At 43.0% G+C, this 20,323-nt stretch overlaps 1 protein-coding gene across 1 annotated transcript in view; it reads right to left on the reverse strand.

Moving 5' to 3' along the window:
* Positions 1-20,323, reverse strand: part of LOC118415485 — a 31,074-nt gene that overhangs the window by 1,193 nt on the left and 9,558 nt on the right. Inside the window, exons 15-47 of the mRNA XM_035820144.1 lie at positions 19,697-19,803; positions 18,659-18,832; positions 17,827-18,021; positions 17,105-17,234; positions 16,517-16,545; positions 16,123-16,408; positions 15,402-15,646; positions 14,739-14,910; positions 13,966-14,195; positions 13,267-13,479; positions 12,736-12,841; positions 12,378-12,494; positions 11,658-11,793; positions 10,695-10,875; positions 10,163-10,430; positions 9,734-9,920; positions 9,508-9,622; positions 9,204-9,321; positions 8,802-9,001; positions 8,083-8,211; positions 7,551-7,763; positions 7,001-7,147; positions 6,499-6,682; positions 5,961-6,142; positions 5,733-5,832; positions 5,481-5,611; positions 4,725-4,887; positions 4,406-4,612; positions 3,791-3,994; positions 2,731-2,907; positions 2,355-2,486; positions 835-1,103; positions 167-341 (exon numbers count right to left, since the gene is read on the reverse strand). Of these exons, the coding sequence (XP_035676037.1) occupies positions 167-341; positions 835-1,103; positions 2,355-2,486; positions 2,731-2,907; positions 3,791-3,994; positions 4,406-4,612; positions 4,725-4,887; positions 5,481-5,611; positions 5,733-5,832; positions 5,961-6,142; positions 6,499-6,682; positions 7,001-7,147; positions 7,551-7,763; positions 8,083-8,211; positions 8,802-9,001; positions 9,204-9,321; positions 9,508-9,622; positions 9,734-9,920; positions 10,163-10,430; positions 10,695-10,875; positions 11,658-11,793; positions 12,378-12,494; positions 12,736-12,841; positions 13,267-13,479; positions 13,966-14,195; positions 14,739-14,910; positions 15,402-15,646; positions 16,123-16,408; positions 16,517-16,545; positions 17,105-17,234; positions 17,827-18,021; positions 18,659-18,832; positions 19,697-19,803 (5,622 nt within the window). The remainder of the gene's footprint in view (positions 1-166; positions 342-834; positions 1,104-2,354; positions 2,487-2,730; positions 2,908-3,790; positions 3,995-4,405; positions 4,613-4,724; positions 4,888-5,480; positions 5,612-5,732; positions 5,833-5,960; positions 6,143-6,498; positions 6,683-7,000; positions 7,148-7,550; positions 7,764-8,082; positions 8,212-8,801; positions 9,002-9,203; positions 9,322-9,507; positions 9,623-9,733; positions 9,921-10,162; positions 10,431-10,694; positions 10,876-11,657; positions 11,794-12,377; positions 12,495-12,735; positions 12,842-13,266; positions 13,480-13,965; positions 14,196-14,738; positions 14,911-15,401; positions 15,647-16,122; positions 16,409-16,516; positions 16,546-17,104; positions 17,235-17,826; positions 18,022-18,658; positions 18,833-19,696; positions 19,804-20,323) is intronic.

A 20,323-nucleotide genomic window follows, 5' to 3' on the forward strand; every position in this document is an offset into this window, starting at 1 on the left:
GGGTTTTTCTCCCCCCCCGCGGGGGGGGGGGCGAGATCGGTAGTGATTTCGCCCCCCGGGGGGGGGGGTGTCAGTTGAATGTTGAATTTCGAAAATAAACCAGGCATATAGGTACGGCACCAATTAAAAATATCGTTTCTTCAAAGCTTGAGTGTTTTAATCCTACCTCTTGTCGTCCCAATTGCCCAGGAGAAGTCCACAATAGGGGACTCTGGATCCACCATGCTCCACTTGGCCGACACCGACCCCCAGTCTGACAGGGTCTGCGCAGTCAGGTCGATGTAGCCGTCATACACGGCCTTGGAGTCAAAGGTGGTGGTGGCGTAGGTCACCGGTTCCACCTGGGGTTGAGTAAGTCAAATTATCTTTTGCTTTGTTATCACAATTCGTTTTGTTATGTATCGTGTGTGTGTGTGTGTGTGTGTGTGTGTGTGTGCGTGTGTGTGTGTTGTCCTCTGGTTATCTTACTGAATGTAACACGTTTTGTCATGTTATTCAATGTGTGTGTAGTGGGCCCCTTGGAAATGAACTCCTAATGAGTTGAAGGGGCTACCCACTTGTCTGGCGATCAATCAATCAATCAATCAATCAATCAATCAATCAATCAATCAATCAATCAATCAATCAATAAATAAATAAATAAATAAATAAATAAACCTTCACGCTTTTCGAAATAAGATAACGCCACAGGTATGTGTGTAAGGAAGACCTTAAAACGCCACCAAACCTTCTACAGAACGGCGAACTTGGCCCAACCTTTGCCAACATCGACCTACGAGAGGCTTACATCGCAGACCGTCAGTGGAGCGGAAAGATATGATGATGATGACCTACCTTAAAGTTATCCAGAGAAATCCCTGCCTTCGTCCCCACAGATTGGACGGTAACAGTTGAACTAGTGCCGACAGCAGTGAAGTAGAAGATCTGTTTTTGCCAGGTGTCCCACTGCTCTGTAGAGGTGGTGTCGACAGTTGATACCTGTCTGTTCCGCAGTTTGAAGACCTGATGAAGACCTGGCGCTGTCAGCAAACCCTCCTGGGTCAGGCGGGGAACGTCCGTCGTCGCGTCATGGTTTACAAAGAAGGAGATTCTGTATTCTTGATCTGATATCAGAACAAACACATTATAAGGACTTGCCTAAATATGACCATGATTGGCTGTATGGATAGTAAACAAATCTGAATTGCAGAGATCTAATGCAAGTACAGTAGCAGCCGCTCAATTTCAAGGCCTTTTTGCCAGCGAATTTCGTGCAATTATCCGGATGGTGTAATAATGAATGAATGAATGAAGACCTTTATTGTGCATAAATACCCACTGGGTTCAGTACAGGTCACAACAAATGATACAACATGATACAATGATACAATGAATCTACAAAACTCAAGAATCGTATTCTACTGCGTACATTCGGCTTCTTCTCGTTTCTTTGTGATATTGAAAATGTAAGAACAGATGTGCTTTATAAGTGAAGGTTTGTCTAGATTCATAAGGAATATAAATTTGTCTATATTACTTAGTTGTATGAAGTGGGGGAACATGGGTTCTATTAGTCTGTAGAGTTCAGCTCTCTCTTTCTTGTACAAACTACATTCTACTACAAAATGATGTTCGTCTTCTAACTTATCTAGATTGCAGTATCTACATATTCGTTGTTATGGAGGGGTGCGGTTACGTCTTCCGGTTTCAATGTGTAATTTGTGGCAACTGATTCGTAGTTTTGTGACGGCCGTCCTGTGCCAAATATTGTCAATATCCAGGTATTGTTCTACATTATAGGTGGACTTGAACAGTCTGTAAGACCTCAATTTGTTTTTAGCGGATCCACCTTTGGTTTGAAAATAAATGTCTTTCAGATGCTGATTGATAGAATTTATAATTTGAGACGAATTTGTATTATGCTGTAGAGGACAATGCCATACATAACTATAACCGCATTCCTCAAGTGACTGGCGAACCCCTGAAGCCCAACACTTGGCTCCAGCTTTGTCTAAATCTATCTGGCAGGCTAGAGCGTCTGACTGAAAACTGTCTGCTGGTACTTTCTGGCGAAATCTAATTAAGTGTTTGATAGCATTTAGGGAACAATAATGCAAAGTTATCTAGCTGGAACGCACCGGTTTGGGATTTGGGGATTCCGTGCAATTAACAGAAGTGTGCGTTAATCTGTTGTGCAATTAACTGGCTTCTACTGTACTACTACTCTAAATGGTTATTCACGCCTTCAGTTTGATCAAATTACAATCACTAGTCAACTTACTCTCCATGTTGGTCTTCGCCATTATGTATCATCTGTAACTGCTGATTGGTCAATTTAAAAATGACTGACAATCAGTATGAATGGTATATCGTACCTGCCACAGTGGTGAAAGTCTGAGACATGCTGCCATGAAGAAGGAGATGAGAACGTCCGTGCTTCGTCTGGAAGTCATCAGTAGGTAAGGAGGAGATGTGCTGGACCACAGAGTCACCTTCCAGTACCCAACCTTTAAGGAACAAGTAGCGCGTCAACCAGCGTCCTAATCACATTATAAGATCCAACTATAGAAGTACGTATATATATGAATTGTCTTATCATATGCTCAGTACTAAAATTGAACGTTAACTACCAAATGACACTAAACCATTACCCAAAGGCAGTTTTCTTGTTCTGAAGTTCAATATTTTTAGGCTTTTATCTGAGCGTAACTTCTGACATTATTAATTTTAAACTGCAATGTGAATACAAACCTTCTCCACCATCAACTGCATCTTCAAATGAAGGATTGATGAGCAGGTTGTCCCCTATCTGTAGGTTGGCCTCCGGTATGGGTGGGGAGGTGTCCACAAGGAACCCATCAGACACTGCGACTGGTGACTGGTGCCCTGCAGCGTCCTGACCCTTCACTTTTGTGTAGTAACGTTGTCCTGATAGAACAAAAGACCTTTAAGTTATTACATGATAAAAACTCATATGTAATGTTCCTTTATGACCAAGGATAGTTTGGCACCGATCCATGACTCCATCGGTCTTTCATGAATCCGGCGTCACATTTCAGAAACATAATCGTTCAACCATCCTCCTACGCAGGGACATCCAACAGCCAAACTGCCTGTCTGGATGTATCCTGCTCTTTCAACCGCCACTCTTAGTTCCTGACCGCTCTGCTCATAAATATTAATGAGCTTACCCTTATATACGCGAGACCCCTTTTAAAAACTGAAAGGCATATTCTCTGATTGGCTGGCAGCTGGTTTGGGGGGGGGGACGTCTACAGGAACTAAGAGTGACGGTTGAAAAAGCAGGGTACATCCTGACAGGCGGTTTGGCTGTTGGATGTCCCTGCGTAGGAGGATGTGTTCAACATGTTGACGAGCTCCTAAGGACATTTTCGGCCGGCAGTAGTAACGATGTGATCATCTAGATCACTGCCTCATGTTTTGGGATCAGCTAATGTTCGCTGATTACTGAGCCCCCGTAAAAGTGACAGAATAGATTTTCCGCTTAAAAACACGCACAAAGCTGGCTAAGTGCAGGTGATCAGTGACGATGTTCAGTGACATTTTGTCAAGTACCAAATTCAGCACAACGTTATTGTCATTGCGACTCAGGATTTTATAAACTTATGATTTCATGTCATTAAACTTCAATCTGGCTAGCTGGAATATTGGGTTTTATGTGGTACAGATGGGGTTCAAGAAATAGATTTTGACTCATATACAGGTGCCCAATAGACTCAGAATTAAGACTGAAACAGACTAAAGATATAGGCCAAGTGCTAAACAATTAACATGGATGGACGTTTCTTACCATTGGTCAAGCTGTTTCCGAGAGTAACGGTCCCCTCTTGCATGAGCCCGGTGTCTGTCCAGCCCATGATGTTGCACTCTGATTGGCTGTTGGTTTCTCCAATGCACCAGAAATGTTTGTTTATGCCTGAGTCCAGGTCGTTGAACCCATGCCACGACGCTGACACAACAGTTGCGTCCGAAGTGTACGCCATGTCCCTGACATCTTGGAACAACGAAATATTTTCAAGTTTTGCTGCCATATACATGATGATACTAAGGTTTTAAACACAGCAGCCAATAATCAGCGGTTATTGAAGGAAACAAGTGAACTTCATTGGGGTTACACATAATAGGAAGGAAGGACTACAGGTGCACTTGAGTTCGATGGATTACAAAGACTGTACGAGTCAGAACATCTACACTAGTCATGAACCACGACGGGGGGCGATAAAAGCTTAGTAACGTTTGAAAGTACATTCTTTTCTCTGCACTGCCACCTAGCGGCGACTAGCTGTGACGTTATCGTAGACTGCCATACCGTGAATTGCTAGATGTACAAAGACTGCAATAACTTACAAAAATAGGTTTCCCCACAATGTTTGGACATTTCCAAAGCGTAAAGACATTTTCGTACCTTGCCCATCAAAGACCACTCCTGCTGTGGGTGCTACAGTGTCCACCATGACACCATCGCTGTGGAAGGTGCTGTGGAGCCCGGCATGGTTGTACGCCCGTACCGAGGTGTAGTACGTCTTGCCCGACTGCAGAGATAAGCCCGTGAAGGTGTGGGACGTGGCGGTCCCTGAGACAACGTTGTCGGCAAATCTCTTCACGTCTTCACCTACAGTTTGAAGAAGAATGAATTTTTTTTTTCATGAAGAGGGAACGTCTCAGATTTGAAAAGAAACATAAGCGCTATGAATCTTCATTACAGGTAACATCCACTGACTCACCTCCAGGGTAGGTGCCCAGGGATAACTCAAAGTGCTCCAAATGATAGTCGTTACCACTATTGATGGCATCGAGGAAGACATACTCCCAGCTGACACTCAGGCTGTCTGTCTGGGCCATGTACTCCACGTCATGTTGTTCTGAGGTGGAGGTCAGGTCTTTGATCTACAGCAAAACCGAACGATAGGTATCATGGTTAAAAGCACTTCAAGTCTTACACATTTACGCAAATCTAACTTTAGAATAAACCTTATAAACTGTGAGTTCCTATATAAGGTCTCATTAATGTAATACTCCAAGTGGGTACTAAAAGAGATCCGAGCCAACTGGTGCATGGGCGCGTGTTTTTAGTGGTGAAAAATTTCCTTTTAGCCAGCCGAACTGATGTCAAAAGTTGGATTAGTGTAAGCATGTTTGCAACTGAAGAAATTAGCAGGTAAACTTTGGCAGCCACGTGCTAGGTCGGAAGTGCACAGTCTTAGGTTCTGAGTGATGCGGTTGTACACGAACAGCGAAAAAGTGTCATTGGTGGGTATTGAGAAATTATAGTTTGTAATTGCTATAAACAACAAACCTATGCATTCTGGTCATTGACAATTTTTCCCCATTACATAGACTAAATGTGCTCAAAACAGAATGGAAAATCTGCTGACATTTCATGTAGCTTCATTATGAACGCGATCATGTAAACATGTAATATAACATAGAAGTCTATGGGGAAAAATCATCAATGAGACCATAAGAGTTGATACACTGACCTTTCTTGAACTTGACCTTTTCGGTGGTGTTTGATCAGCTCTCACATCGTTGGACTGAAACTCTCTGTAGATGTTGTCTGTGTACCAGGCCCTCACGTAGAACACATAGCTCACACCAACCTCCAGTGAAGCTTCAAGAAATAGTGATAAAATAACGTAAAGCCATAGAAATGAATGAAGAAAAAAGAGGAGGAATTCCCAAGTTAAAGTGGCAAATGAGGGGCATGTAGGACTGATCTATTACAGACTTACTTCTAACAGGGAGGGTGAGAACAGCGCTGGTCTCCAGACCTACATCGTACCAGACACGGTCGTAGACAAGATCAAACAGCCCTGAGCCCACAGTTTGTCCCTAAACAATGTGGTAAAAATTATGCATAAACATCAAAATTGTCGATACATCAATCACTGGTCAGAAAGTACAATGAAACCAGAAATTATTCAAATATTTGATACAGTCTCGTAAATGTCTGTACTTACACTGATTCCAGCGCTCCACTCGTATCTGTAGGGTCTCCCGGTAGACCCTATTGTAGCCTCCCTCCAGTTGGCCGCCAGTGCGCACGTGGAGTAGGTGTAGGCGGCGTCAGACGTGTCCCCATTGGCCAGGAGACTGTAGTCAGTTTTGTCGTAAACTTCGATTCTGGAGTAGCTTGAATCAGCTGAAATAGAATTAAAAGAATTTATTCATTGATAGTTGGTGGTATGTGGCCTCCTTCGGTCAATATTGACCATGGGAAAACCATGGTAAAACCTCAATTGATATCCGCCCTACAGCATCGACTGTGGCTAAACAGTCATATACGAGAATGACAGTCTCTGTCACATAGGGCACATCTGTAAGCTGACTCAGGTCTGTTGCAGAGTTCTTTTCGCAGGATCCGCTTTTCTTCTGCCATGCGCATCAGTCTGATTTCTCCTGATTTTAGCTGCCTGGACAGTGTGCATCTCCAGTTGATACGCACGTGGTAATAAATGTACCAAAATACGGTCAAAATAATAGAGTTTGTGCACTCACAGCTGTCCAGTTGTGTGCAGGTGTTGTCAGTGGGCCGTGCACAGTTCTGGTTGAAGGGTGCACAGATGCAGTGTCCGTAGCAGGAGTGAGCGTCACAGCGGCGGACTAGCGTCAAACTCCCGGTGGAACCAGAGGCAGGAACCGCCTGGAAAGCTGAGTGCAGCACGTTACTCGCCAACCCAGCCTGAAAGGAAAGCAACATTTAGGCTTACATCTACCTTCATTCCTTATGCTTCCCGACTTTAGCACAAATTGCCGCAATCGGTAAAACAAGTCGGAAGCCTCAGTATGCTCAAGCAGAGTTTGCGAACCTTGAATGGCTGATATATATATATCTTCAAGCTCACGTCTTGCCAAACCAGCCTATGAGGAAAGATATATTACCTTAAACATACTTTGAAAGTAACTTAAAAGACAACAACGCAACTATGCTAGATTTATGCATTACAATTCCATTACTGATAAATAACAATTAGAGACCAAAAAATATCAGAAATGTTACCCCGTTGATGGCCCATAGAGAAATGTACAGCGTGCTGTAGTCAGACACTGAACTTGACAGTTGAACACTCCCTGTGTAGACGTAACCTTCGTCATTCTCCTGGTCGCCGACTTGACTGCCATGAGCCAGAACCTGGGGTGCACCATTCTGTGGGAGGATTGTACAACATGATTTCACGGCTAAAGTCCCATTCGGTCTAAACTGATAAATACCGTCCTTGTAACCATTTTACACAGTCGACGAGCTTCGGCCGAATTTGTTGATTGCCAGAAAATTGCACCATCCACCATTCGCCAGGAGTTCAGCAACATCATTACAACGTGGCTCGGTGGCCTGCGAACATCCATCGATCTCTCAACGTCGCGCGATTATCGAAAGTACATCGGGCGTATTATTGTGGCAAATGGCATATGGAGGGTCGTCGATTTTAATGCTGTGTAATAAGGGTGCTACAATATTTCTTAGTAGTTATTCGATGCAGGAATTAGAAAAATTGGACATTGGAGATCATTGCTATTACTGGTGCTTGATTGTTTGGTGGAAAACTTACCAGAGTCTTGTCCCTTCCGTAGAAGCCACTCCCGACAGCCACCATGAGTCTGTCTATCCCAGAGTGGTAGTCACTAAAGCCGAGCCAGGCCAGCTTCAGGGTCGGAGTTCCGCTGTTGTCGTACGTCATCCAGCTGTCCCTGTGCCTGGTCAGCCTGGCAGCGTGGTCAGTATTGACCGCAAAATGACCGGTCAACGGCTTCGAGGAGTCCACCTGTTTGTGGCAAATCACAGAAATGGTCAGTTGCACCCATATCTCTTATCCAGGCCGGAAAATTTTAACTACTAGAAGTTGTTTGTTATTTCTGTAAGACAGCCAATTATGGGGTGGGAGGTGCACGCAGTCTTGAACCTAGTCTCGCTATCTCGCGAGATTTGGCCATTCCGTGATCAAGATGTACTAAGCAGACATCGAAAATTTGGAAGTACGTATTTTCAAGATTCACTGATTGAAGGATTATTCTATCAGCCAGTTCCTGTAATTTAGCATAATTATACCAATGACAAAAGTACATTTGTTGCACTGTCCCTACCAGGAGAGATCCAGTCTGTGTTTGTGAGCAGAGTCTAGCGTTGTTACATCCGATCACCTTGGCAACGTAGTTGTTCCCATCATCCAGTGCGAGCTCAGTGAACGTGTACTCGTACACTGTGCCGTTGAGCTGAAAGCCAAATCCAGAAAAAAAAACTTTTGTTAAAGATACCACTTCTTGTTCCTTGATAAAAAATTGTACTTTGGCTGATGCTACAATTGTTAAAGGTATCTGTGTAGTGATTCAAAGAGTAACTAAACTGTAATAAATTGTACATATATCTCAGAATGGTAAAACACGTTGACTTTGAATAGAAGCTTGACTTGAAGCGTAATATTTTCTTGACTGATAGCTGATAGTTCAATTCGTTCTGTTCTTTTCAGTGCAGATCATTTCCGGCCGACACTAAGGCAGGGAGCTCCCAATAAACAAGATCACCGACTTAAAAATGTCACATACAAAGCACAGGCAAAAGGTAAATGTGTTTTACCTCCCCGACCGAAGTCAGGTACCCATTTTTAAACGTAAATATAGTTAGGACGGTCGTGTTAAGTGTCGTTCCGAAGGATACAACGTCGGGGGCACGGTGAGCATCGAACTCGTGACCTCTCGGTTCCGAGCTCAACACCGAAGCACCACGAAGCACTCTTTCCCTAGTTCCCAAATGTTGGGTTCCAAATGCTAGTAACTTAAAGGTAGTATTGTGCCGTTTTACACACCTTTATGTTAGCGACCTCCGCCCCGTGATGGTTGGACAGTGACACGTGCTGATCCACCACCAGACTCTCACTATCGTCAAACCGCCATCTTATCTTCACAGCAGACCGCCATGTTTGTGTCCCACTCACAAGGGAACCGTGGGTTTGGTCAAAGTGTGCGGCTGTCGTCACTGTTGGTGCAGATGTGTCTACACGGAACCCTTCAACATGAACAAAATATCACTTTTGTGTGTTATCTTTAAAGTTTGTATATTGATCTTATCTAAATGTAGCCATTTTTCTTTGAAGATGGATTAGGAAATGACTGCTGTCTAGGATAACATTGCCTCTGTTTTATAAGGAAAGATTATAAATGTATTATTAGGCATTCTCAGAAATTAGCAAATGGTTTAACATATTTACCATTGGACGTGGTCTCCACAGACATCCCCACACGGTTGTAGGCCTTCACAGTAACGTAGATCATGGTGTTGACAGGGAGGGACAGTCCTGTCTTTACAGCTACATTCGTCAGATGGAGCTGTTCAAAAACACGACACATACATGTAGATCAGCACTACAAATACATATAGAGCACAGCAGCAAATAGATGTAATCATTTAGGCATCTAGACATTAAAGCGTCTTGGCCAGGTACTGTTTGAGAAAATGCAATACAGAGACTACGAACATTGAGCGCACTAGTGATATGCGGGGTATATACTAACCTGTGTGACTCCCACGATGTTACTTCCACCCGGTGTGGTCCCAGCGCGCCACTCATAGTGGGACAGCCCGGAGTGGGGGTCATTGAACCCGTACCAGTGGGCAGCCAAACTGCTTCTGTGGTGCAAAAAAAAGGTTTTCTGATGATGCAGATATCAGCATTTTTAAAGATAGACTTTTACGCAGATGTCGAACGCATGAAAATGGCATTTTGTAGACCGTACTTACGTGGATGCCTGGTATGAGGCCTCCTCTCCCTGGGCCCCATCCAGGACTCTCCCAGCCACAGGCGGGGAGTCGTCGGGGATAACTCCGTCAGACGACACCGTGGTGCAGAGGTCGGCTGCGTTACACGCCGTCACCGTCACGTAGTACGTCTCTCCTGGGGTCAGCTGAAGGGCGTCCACACTTACAGCTGTTGAACAAAAGAAAAACGTTCATAAGAAAAGCCACCACTCCTGAGGCGTCGCCAAAAAAGATACACTTACTGCCATACTCAAGTGAATGTAAGTTTCAAGTAAATGTTAGGAGTATCTTGAAGCCCAATGTTTTGTGGAGCAAGATTGCGCGACACCACTCCTGAGGCGTCGCCAAAAAGGTTGACTTACATAGTACATACTAAAAAGAGTGTGAGTTTCAAGTATATGTTTGTAGTACCTTGAAGAAGCCCAACGTTCTGTGGAGCAAGAATGTCACTACACCCAGCACATCCCCCGACGCTCCACGTGTAGCTCACAATGGCAGAATGAGGGTCGTAAAAACCGTCCCAGTGGGCATGGATGGTGGTGACGTCATCTTGAAAGTCTATGTCGTTCACGGTGCCAAATGTGGGTCCGTCGTACACGTTCCCAGCCTCAGGTGGGGACGTCTCAACAACCACGGCCCAGGAAGTCGCCATAGTCATCAGCCCGGCTCCATTATAAGCCTACAGGACATCAAATGAGATGTTATAGGCAATGTTGAGATGCTCAAAATGTAAACTTAAGCTATTTTTTGTAAGATTACTATAGTTTTCTATATGTCCGTGAACAGAGACGGGGGTCGGTGCCGACTTCCAACCACATGAGGTATCCTTAGCAATAGATATACTACTGAAGATTCGCCAAAACTAGACGTGTTTGTAATACTCTTGAAGTTATTAGATCCTTTTTCATAATAGAATAACATTGATACAAAACGTTATGCATACCTTGATTGAGACGTAATATTCGTGCCCTTCGTGAAGCTGAAGAGGACTGTTCTCATCTGTCTCAGCCTCCGTCTCCTCCACCCTAGTGAAGGGGTAGATGTCGGCATGACCAGCCCTGGAGCCCACCGCCCACTCAAAGAACGAAACTCCACTCTCTGTGTCGTAGAACACACCCTCCCAGCTGTAGAGATAATAGACCAAGATGTATACAAGAAGAGACACGTATAGTATATGGCCTCCTTCGGTCATTATTGACCATGGTAAAATCCTAATTGATATTAGCCCTACAGCGTCGACAGTGGCTAAACAGCCCTATACGAAATGACAGTCTCTGCCACATAGAGCACATTCGTAAGCTGACTCAACGTCTCCTGAGTTTCTTTCACAGGATCCGTTTTTTTTTCTGCCATGCGCATCAGTGTCATGTATACATTGATATTGATACGATTATGTATGCATCAGAGTCAGGTATAAATTGATAATGATATATGTAATTCTTATTCTACATACATTCATTGACCCAATGAACCCTTTCACAGAGATCAGAACGCATGTGCGGCGACTGGATTCCTATGAAATATGTCAAAGGTAAAGGTCCCCAAATTGTTAACAGTCCTTGTCTCGACCATTGTTTCGATTCGCATGACGATGTACAGACGGGTTTTGTTTTCTTTTTCAGCCCTTTTACCTCTGACGTTCTACCTAGAATCTCTGTCGCCGCACATGCGTTATGATCTCTGTGAGAGGGCTTGTGATGTCCAAAGACGCGGTCATATTTCAGGCCATCGTTTTAATGTCGTTTAAATCTTTTTGACAGAAACTGAAGCTGGTATGGTTTAAGGATAGCTTTTTTCTATAACATGACAACTAAATTTTGTACAACACATGCACGCAGCTATCTCTAGAATTTCTGCGGTTTGCGATACAACGACAATCGTACGACACATGTGACTGTGTCCTTACCTTGCAGTCACAGATGACGAACTGAAGTGAAAACTGCCTCCAACATTGATGTGTGTGTCTGACTTCTGTGGTGGCGTGGTGTCAACGGTCACTCTCTGGGACCATTTGGTTGTTGACAGTCCGACAAAGTCCACAGCTGAGGAGAGAAATTTTTTTAAAAGAACGTCAAGCATGACATGTTGATTTAAGCACGTTCACTGTTTTGAAATTGCCAGTGCAGCGGCATTGTGGGTAAATGTGTGAAAGGTGAAGGCCCATAAGGCATAAACAAATCACATTTGGATTACCCACAATTCCTGTTGTTTTCAAATTTGCACTTTTTACGGTGAACATACTTATTGATAATCGATCGCTTCAAGCAAACAATTTTATTTTATACAATGTGTGTATAAATAATCGATAATTTTCGAAAATGGCTCCACACTTATTTGGTTCCAAGCAATCAATGATTACAAGAGTTTCTTGTGTTTTACGTTACGGGTTGAATAAATGGGCTAGGAACGGCACCGAATAAGCCTTCTCACATTAGTTAGGACGCATGTGCGCCGACAGGAATTCTAGGTAATATGTCAAAGGGTCTGGAAATTGTTATGCAAATCGAAACAATGGTCAAGACAAGGACTGTTTACTTTTTGTGTGCCTTACCGTTTGACATATTACCTAGCATTCCTGTCGCCGTACATGCGTCCTAACTATTGTGAGAAGGCTTATTTCTCCTACCTGTCACAGTGGCGTAGTACGACCATCCGTGTTGCAGTCTTACCCCGTGCAGTAGAACATGATCTGTAACTCCTACATCTGTCCAGGCTTGGACGTCGCTTCCTCCAGCAATCGTACCTGGTTAAAGAGGGTGCAATTTTCCATCTTAGTAGCTGGTAATGGAAACAGTGACGACCGCCCTCAGTACATTTAGCTAGCGGCATGCCACGATTATTATGATGATTAGACCGCTGGGCGATAAAATTATGATGACCATGTCTTAATCATTTAGCATATGTCGCTACGCTCGATGATTTCGTCGGTGGTTATAGACTGAAGTAGAGCTTATGTTACATATGATATTTCATCTATTCCTTACCGATGGCGTACTCGTAACGTTGAATTCCTGAGTGGTGCATAGAGACGCCATGTTCTTCAACATCAATGAATCCGTCCCACTGTACAAAAAGCTCTGTACTGGACACCTATAAAAACAAGTCATGGATAAACACATTGTTAAATTTCATGATTTACTTCAAACACAGTAGAATCACCTGGACAATCTGTGGATTTTGACAAGGTGAAGATACTAGATTTTAAACAGGATTACTTTCTAAGAGGTGTGAAAGAGGACATCAGAGCTCCTCAACCGAGACGGGGGCCGATACCGACTTCCAATCACCTTTGACCCATTGCTGACGTCACAATTCTGGTTTGGATTTGTGACATAGACTTGGGTCATTTCAACTTGAAAAGGATCAGAGAACTGATAGAAAGCCTGTTGGTGAGCTCTTTATTTTGTGCACGGAGTTGCAGTGTAAAGTTGTAAAAAATCAAATACTCTAGCATTGCATTATGGTTTAGGCAAAGTTTTTCCACATTAAATGTTAGATAAAAAGTGGTGCATTACCTGGTAATTGGATTTGTCATTGGAGCCAATCCAGACGTCGGCAGCATCGGCGTTGGGCGGAGTCACGTCTACCGTCACCCCGCTGCTACAGACGGCCGTGTCCGGTAGCGTCTCCACCCACTTCTCGTATGTTATGGACGTCTCCTCCGCATGGATGCACACGATGTACCGCTTGTTCTGCTCCAGGCTCAGACCCTCCACGTTGATATATTCCTATGTGAAGAGTCATAACTTTATTATCATCAACTACTGTGCAGGTAATATATTGCATGGTATATGACGAAGATACGAAATAGTAGTGGAACAGGTCGGTTAGCTCAATAATACGAATTGTGATGGTGCATACTTTGAAACTTTTTTCAGAAGATACTTTGCAGCCACAGGCTGAGTTTTTTATCGCTTATAATCACTGCACTAGTACTGATAGCACATTAAGTAGCTTGTTGTAACGCACACATCAAATCGAATATATAAAACGTATAGTATTACGTATATACTCAATACTTCCCGTGACGTACAACGGATCACGGTAGCATGCATCTGCATTGCTCTAAATGCAGTGCCACCTCGCGGTGGTAAGTAGAACCAGTCAGTATTGTTCAGAGAATGGAAACAGAGAGACCACCAAAACGTTGGAAGGTATTCCCACATCAAAGATCCGTACTGTTTGTACAACTGTTTCATCCTACTCCTACTTACACTGGTTGTTCTTCCACACTCTATCATATCCTGGTGGTCACACGGGTTGGGAACGCTGAGGTGGTGTCCAGCCATTGCGGACAGACTGGACCCTGACTTGTCCTCAAGGACAGCCCACTCGTACTTCCGGTGACGTAATGTCGGCCAAACGGCAGACAGCATCGTCGTCTCATTGGTGTAATCGATGTCATACTCAGTCCAGTCTGCGTTCAACTCCAGTGTAATGTTTGCTGTGAATTGTTTTATTATAATGAATGAATGAAGACCATTATTGCACATTTTGCCACACCGGGCTAAGTACAGGTCACAACAAGACATGTTGAAAAGATACAGTTAACAGATACAATATGAGACTATTGCTGGATAAATTCAACTTCTCCTCGCTTTTCTGTTATAGTGGAGATAAAAGAGCAGATATGTTTTATGATCGATGGTTTGTCTAGTTGCAGCATTGGTTGCAGTGGCAAAAATGTGTAATAAAGGTCTTCATTCATTAAAAAGTAGTGGTTCCAGAATACAGTAGAAGTCGCTTAACTGCACGGCCTATTTGCCAGTGAATTTCGAGCAATTATCCGGCTGGTGCAATAATGCGAAGTTATCCAGCTGGACCGCACTGGTTTGGGATTTTGGGATTCCATGCAGTTAACAGAAGTGTGAGTTAATCCGATGTAAAATTAACTGGTTTCCACTGTATTTGGAATTTGAATCCAGTACTACACTACAGACCCCTGTGGCGTCGCCAAAAACTGTTTTGAAGGATAATAGGTACTCACGGCGAGTATCTATGACAGTTGAGTAGTTCAGTCCTCTGTTGGTGCTGGTTTCTTCGCACTGGACAATCTCCCTGGACACAGATGCTGACAACCCCGTGTGGGCGTGTCCTCTCACAACCAGACTCAGACACTTGGTGAGATCGCGAGGCAACCCGTCAACGGAGAAAGAAATCTGTGGCGGAATTAGGAAGACAAGACTTACAGATGGTAGAATTACCCATTTGCTTTCTGGCTACTATATTCAAACATACAAAAAAGTAGCAGTGAGAGTGTATGGCAAGGATGCGTTTTGCATATTAAGACTTGTAGAATCACATCACCGCCCAGGCATCAGCCGCTCAGGTAGACATAGCCAAAAATCATATTTCACTCAATTGGGGTGAAGTAATAGATATTGTGTTTTAGCGATACTATACAGTCTTTAGGAGGTAAAACAGATTTATGTACGCGCCATGTCACGCAACCAATACCAAGAAACAAATTTTGTCAACTAAAAGCACGTATTACTAGTGTGTTATTCCACGCTTGCACAAATATGTGGCCCAATGCTTTAGAAAAGGTATGGGCATCGACCCATACTACAAAAGGTGTGGTAAGGATTGCAAGTTCAAGGGACAAAAAAAGACAGCACAACATTCTTATCAACATGTTATTAGTACTAACTGTTGTTTCATTGGATGATGTTGGCACGACTGTAGCCCAGTCAGTCAGTAATTTTCCATTCTCCGAGTCATCTGCGACGGCCCAGTCATAGAAGTTCATGACGTCATCAGTAGGGTAGTAAAGGTCACTGAACTTGTCAAAGGTGACGTCAGCGCTCCTGGTGCCCGAGTCTGGGTACGGACTGGTGATGTGAAGTGTTCCGGGAAGTGGTGGGTCAGGAGCCACCAGGAATCCTGAACTGTAGACTGGAGGGGGGTATATTGTGATAAAGTCTATTGGTGACGAATAAAATTTTTTATAGCTAATTAGAAATCTGGATACAGCTTATGGTAGTATTACCCACATACTTGAAGACGTGTCAGAACAGTTAACAATTTCAAAATCGTTACCAACTGTCAGCAAATGATCAGAATGAAATCTTTTCACCAACGATTATCATTGTATTGTTCGAGATAATTAGGATAAAATAAATACAGAGACCAACAAAAAACTTAACGTAACTAACGTAAGATGACATATCAGCACCATGGGCAGTGCCTTATTGGTTGATCATTCCTGAAAACTATAACTTGTTATGTACAATAACTTAAGAATACTTGAACAGAATGTCAGAATACATTCAATGGACTATATACAACTCTTGTCGAGCTGGGACGGAGGCTGCTACAGACTACCAAACATTCTTTTCTTCTCCATAACGAAACTGAAGATACAGTCGTACCTGGAGCAAAGCAGCCTGCTTGATGACAGAACAAGACTTTCGACTTGTAGGTGACAGCGGGAGAGAGGTACAAATCTTGATTAACGGCCATCCCGTGGGTCGCCATGCCAAGGTTGACATAGTCCTGTACCACAGTCTCCTCACCCTCTACATCCTGCACGATGGACCATTGGACGTGGGTCACGTGAGCTTGATTGGCAGGTGGGATAGACCAATGGGCAGCCACTGCTGTCTTTGACGTTTGGTAGATTGACGGCGATGTGTCGTAGCACGCAGAGCGGATGGTCTGAAACCAAAACAACCGTAAAGATTTTATACTTTCATTTAATGGTATTTTAAAGACGATTAACAGTTGAAATCCATATTTAATGACAATCTGGAAGGAAAAACGCACCTGCATTTGATATGTTTCATCGTGTTGGTCTGAAATATAATACAACAGAATGTTAATTTCTTGAACTAAAATGTTCGACTGTTGATGTAATTGTTAGTTTTCTGGAGCGAGTAAAAAAAAACGATTTAACGCAGAACTATGATCCTTATAGCATTCAATGGATACTATCCTCATAGTGATTATTTTCTGCATATCACTTGTACTTCCTTCTGTCGTTATGAATATAAATTTAGATAAGCTTTATTGATACGACAAAAGTACAGCGGCTTTCGTAAGGTCTACATGTATAACAACTACTTACAGTACAACTAAACACACATATAGGTATGAATAAATCAACATATAGGGTCTAGCATGTCATTTACACTATTGGTTCTACGGTATAAATATTCATGGAATATATTTGCCTACTTGTACACAGTGAGGATTATCGCCTCCCAGAATGTAGTTGAGTTTATCTATTGAATAGAGAGTAGCAAATTCTTTAGAGCAAGCGGAAAGTAATGTGAACAGCTCTGTGCGTTTATCATTATATCGAGAACAATCCATAATAAAGAGACATCTTCGATGATTATGAACAACACTTACCAGAACATTCCTGCCCGTCGATGACCTCTGCCCCCTGAAGAGCGTCTCCATCTTGTAGAACCGTTATTCCATCTGAGGTGACAGTTGTGTCCCCGATGCTGTTACTGGCCTTTACAGTGATGTAATAGGTCTGGAAAGGTTTAACAGTAACAAATTTTCATTCTCACCTACATGTACGTAATAACCCCATTACTTTTTCGTGGCATACCTTGAAGTTTTCTGGGAATACTCCCTTTTCACGGCTCCTACCAATTAATTCATATTGATGACGTCATAATTACGTCATATTACGTCATCGTTGCGTTTTTTTAAATCTTCAGATATTGTCTACATCAATCACTGCAAATTTGGTGAACATATGATAATTCGTATTAGAGTTACAAGAGTCAGGGCCGGGCCTCAAAATCCCTCCCCCACCACCCACACCATGGTTCACAAAAAAGCCTCGTCTGGATAGGGTTAACATAGTCCAATGAAATGTCACATCATTTGTACGGCGTCCTAGTATAATAACATTTTACCCTGGCTTCGTCTACCGTCCTTCAGCCGAGCTATCTTTGGTGATGTAGTTAGACTAAAAAGGTAACAAATATTCATTTTCGCCTACCTTTACATATCCTTTGTCCTATGTAAGTTCCTTCTATCAGTTACTCAAACACATATTCTAAGAAATGTATCGATGACACGACACATCGATATCTTCTTTGTAAACAACTCCCCACCTGGAAGGATGTAAGACTGAGTCCATCCCTGCTCCACTCCGTGTTCTGTCCAACCGAAGTAAAGCCGACCACATCCGTGGCACCTGGTGACGTCCCGGCCCCCACCTGGTACGAGATGTCCTGATGTTCGTGTAGGAAGCCGGACCAGCGAGCCGACAACGTGCTGGTGGTCGTCTGGAAGTCTGCGTCGGCCGGCTGTACAAGATGTAGTCTTGTTAGCAAAGATTGCATTACTTGTATACATACTTAGACTTAGATCCTCCCATGTCTAGTGACCCATTGGGCAACAAGCGTCTCCATTCAGGACGGTTTTGGGCAAGGAATTCTACATTGCAGCAAGTTGTATTGCGTATGCAGTTTTTAAATAGACAAGCAACACTGATCAAGCTCTCCCGGCCAAATCCAATCTCCACTTGCAGCATTTTCACCTCAGTTCCTGTCACCTTGATGCAGCTCTAACCGGACCGGACAAACAAACCAAAAGCAATTCCTTTATTTTAGAAAGGTAAAAACGTAAAATAACCTAATAAAGTCTCATGTTATTTGATGTTTAACTCGTGCGATATATCATAAAGGCTTTTGATCTATTTCTCTAAATATGTGCAAAATGTACAAATTGCAATGTTGTTCCACACCTGTGGGACCAACTTTGGACACGAGACAGGCCACCTTTCCCATCCTGCCAACCTACATAATCTTCGATCTCACATTCTGTCACTCTTACAATATTCAAGTAACTTTTGTCACACAACAAGACAAACACACACAAGCCAAAAGCGATACCTCGAGTTTCACAGGCACAACTCAAAGACATAGTTGTTCTGTCACCCACCTGAAGATAGTCGAAAACAGGAGCCTGTGGATCAGGATTGATGTCCTCCACCACTCCAGCAGTCGGCTCACCCTCGTAATGAACGTACGGAGAGGACGTGGCCACAGTGGTCAGTCCCACAAAGTCCGTGGCTTTGACTGACACGTAGTATGAATGCGTTCCGTGTAGACCCCACTGTAGAGGAAAGATAATTTCTCCTTAAGGTATTTAGGTTGGCTAAATTGGCATTTTAATCTTCCATTAATTTCTCATTAATGAATTAAGAAAAAAATGGAGCAGTAACGAATATTGATAGATGGGCATAAAGGAAGTCGAAATCTGTTATTTGGGGGCCATATTGATGACGTCATCAGGTTTTATTACCCCTAATATTTTCTTTTAATTTTGACAGATACAGCACTTTGGTAAACACCACTGCAATGAAACTATGTTTTCCATGTGCATAATGAGGAAAGCTACAAACTCACGGTTGCGCAAATTGATATCTACTAACGATCTGTAGTTATCAAAAATGAATTTTTTTTCAGATTTAGAGCTTTTTCATACCCATCTATCAATATTCGTTACGGCTGCATTCTTTCTTAATTCATTAATGAGAAAACAATGGCATGTCAAAATGCCAATTTATCCAGGTGAAATACCGCCACAGCAAGTAGATTTTATGGATGGCACCCGCGTACTCGTTAATTTTCGCCTGATTTCAGAAAAAATCTTTTTTTCTTTGGGGGTGGTCAGACAGACCAAAATTGGCAAGTAGTGCGTTGTAGCCTAATTGTACTAGTATTGAAAAAATGTAGATGTGGAAATGGGGATAGTTGCCATGGCATTAGTTGTACAAGTGAAACTGACTGGATAATTGCAAAAGTGGCACCACTATAGAAGTCTTGAGTGTAAGTTGCCAACTTGCATGGTACCGTAAGTGATACCAGTCTACCACACTAGTGCCATCACATTTACTACACTATATTTCTATTGAATACAGGAATGAATGATTTGTTATCTGTATATAGGGGGTGCATATGGATTTTTCTGGAATACCTGTAGACTGTCCCTGTGAATGGCTGTGCAGCCGGTGGCGCCCCCACACGGACCCACGCTACTCAAGGCTGTGTACTCCAAGATGTCCTCTCTGTTAGCCTGATGGCCTAACCAATGGCAATCGACAAACACTAGCATTAGTTTAATTCACAAGGTAATTCTCAATTCTTTAATCCTCAACCACTCTCGGGACCACTGCTGTTACGATCCATACGATTTATCTAGTACTATGTTAAGGTATGATTGTTCATGCAGCATTGCTTGAAAACAAGCACAATCGGTGATAATACATACTGAGTTCTTAGCTATGCAACCAATGTTTTTTTTTCTGGTAACTGTTCGCTAAGGGCACGGTCATATTAGGTCGTGCGATCATCGCGCGATTTAGATGCCATAGGATTTTCAGACTGACAGAACCACCTACAGAAATCCTAAAGGATCCAAAAAACCTAAGGATCCAAAAAATAGCTTTTCAGGAGACGTCTACGTACATTTTTGCCCTCTAAAATGCTAGCTCGAAATTTGCGATCGTACGATGATCGCACGACTTCTTTGACCGCGCCCTAACCTGTCTGTCTTCTCGATTAGGGCTTAATGATGAAGTTTACTACTCCTTGCCACATTGTG

This window comes from Branchiostoma floridae, chromosome 5 (genome assembly GCF_000003815.2).
Source record: "Branchiostoma floridae strain S238N-H82 chromosome 5, Bfl_VNyyK, whole genome shotgun sequence".
NCBI lineage: Eukaryota > Metazoa > Chordata > Leptocardii > Amphioxiformes > Branchiostomatidae > Branchiostoma > Branchiostoma floridae.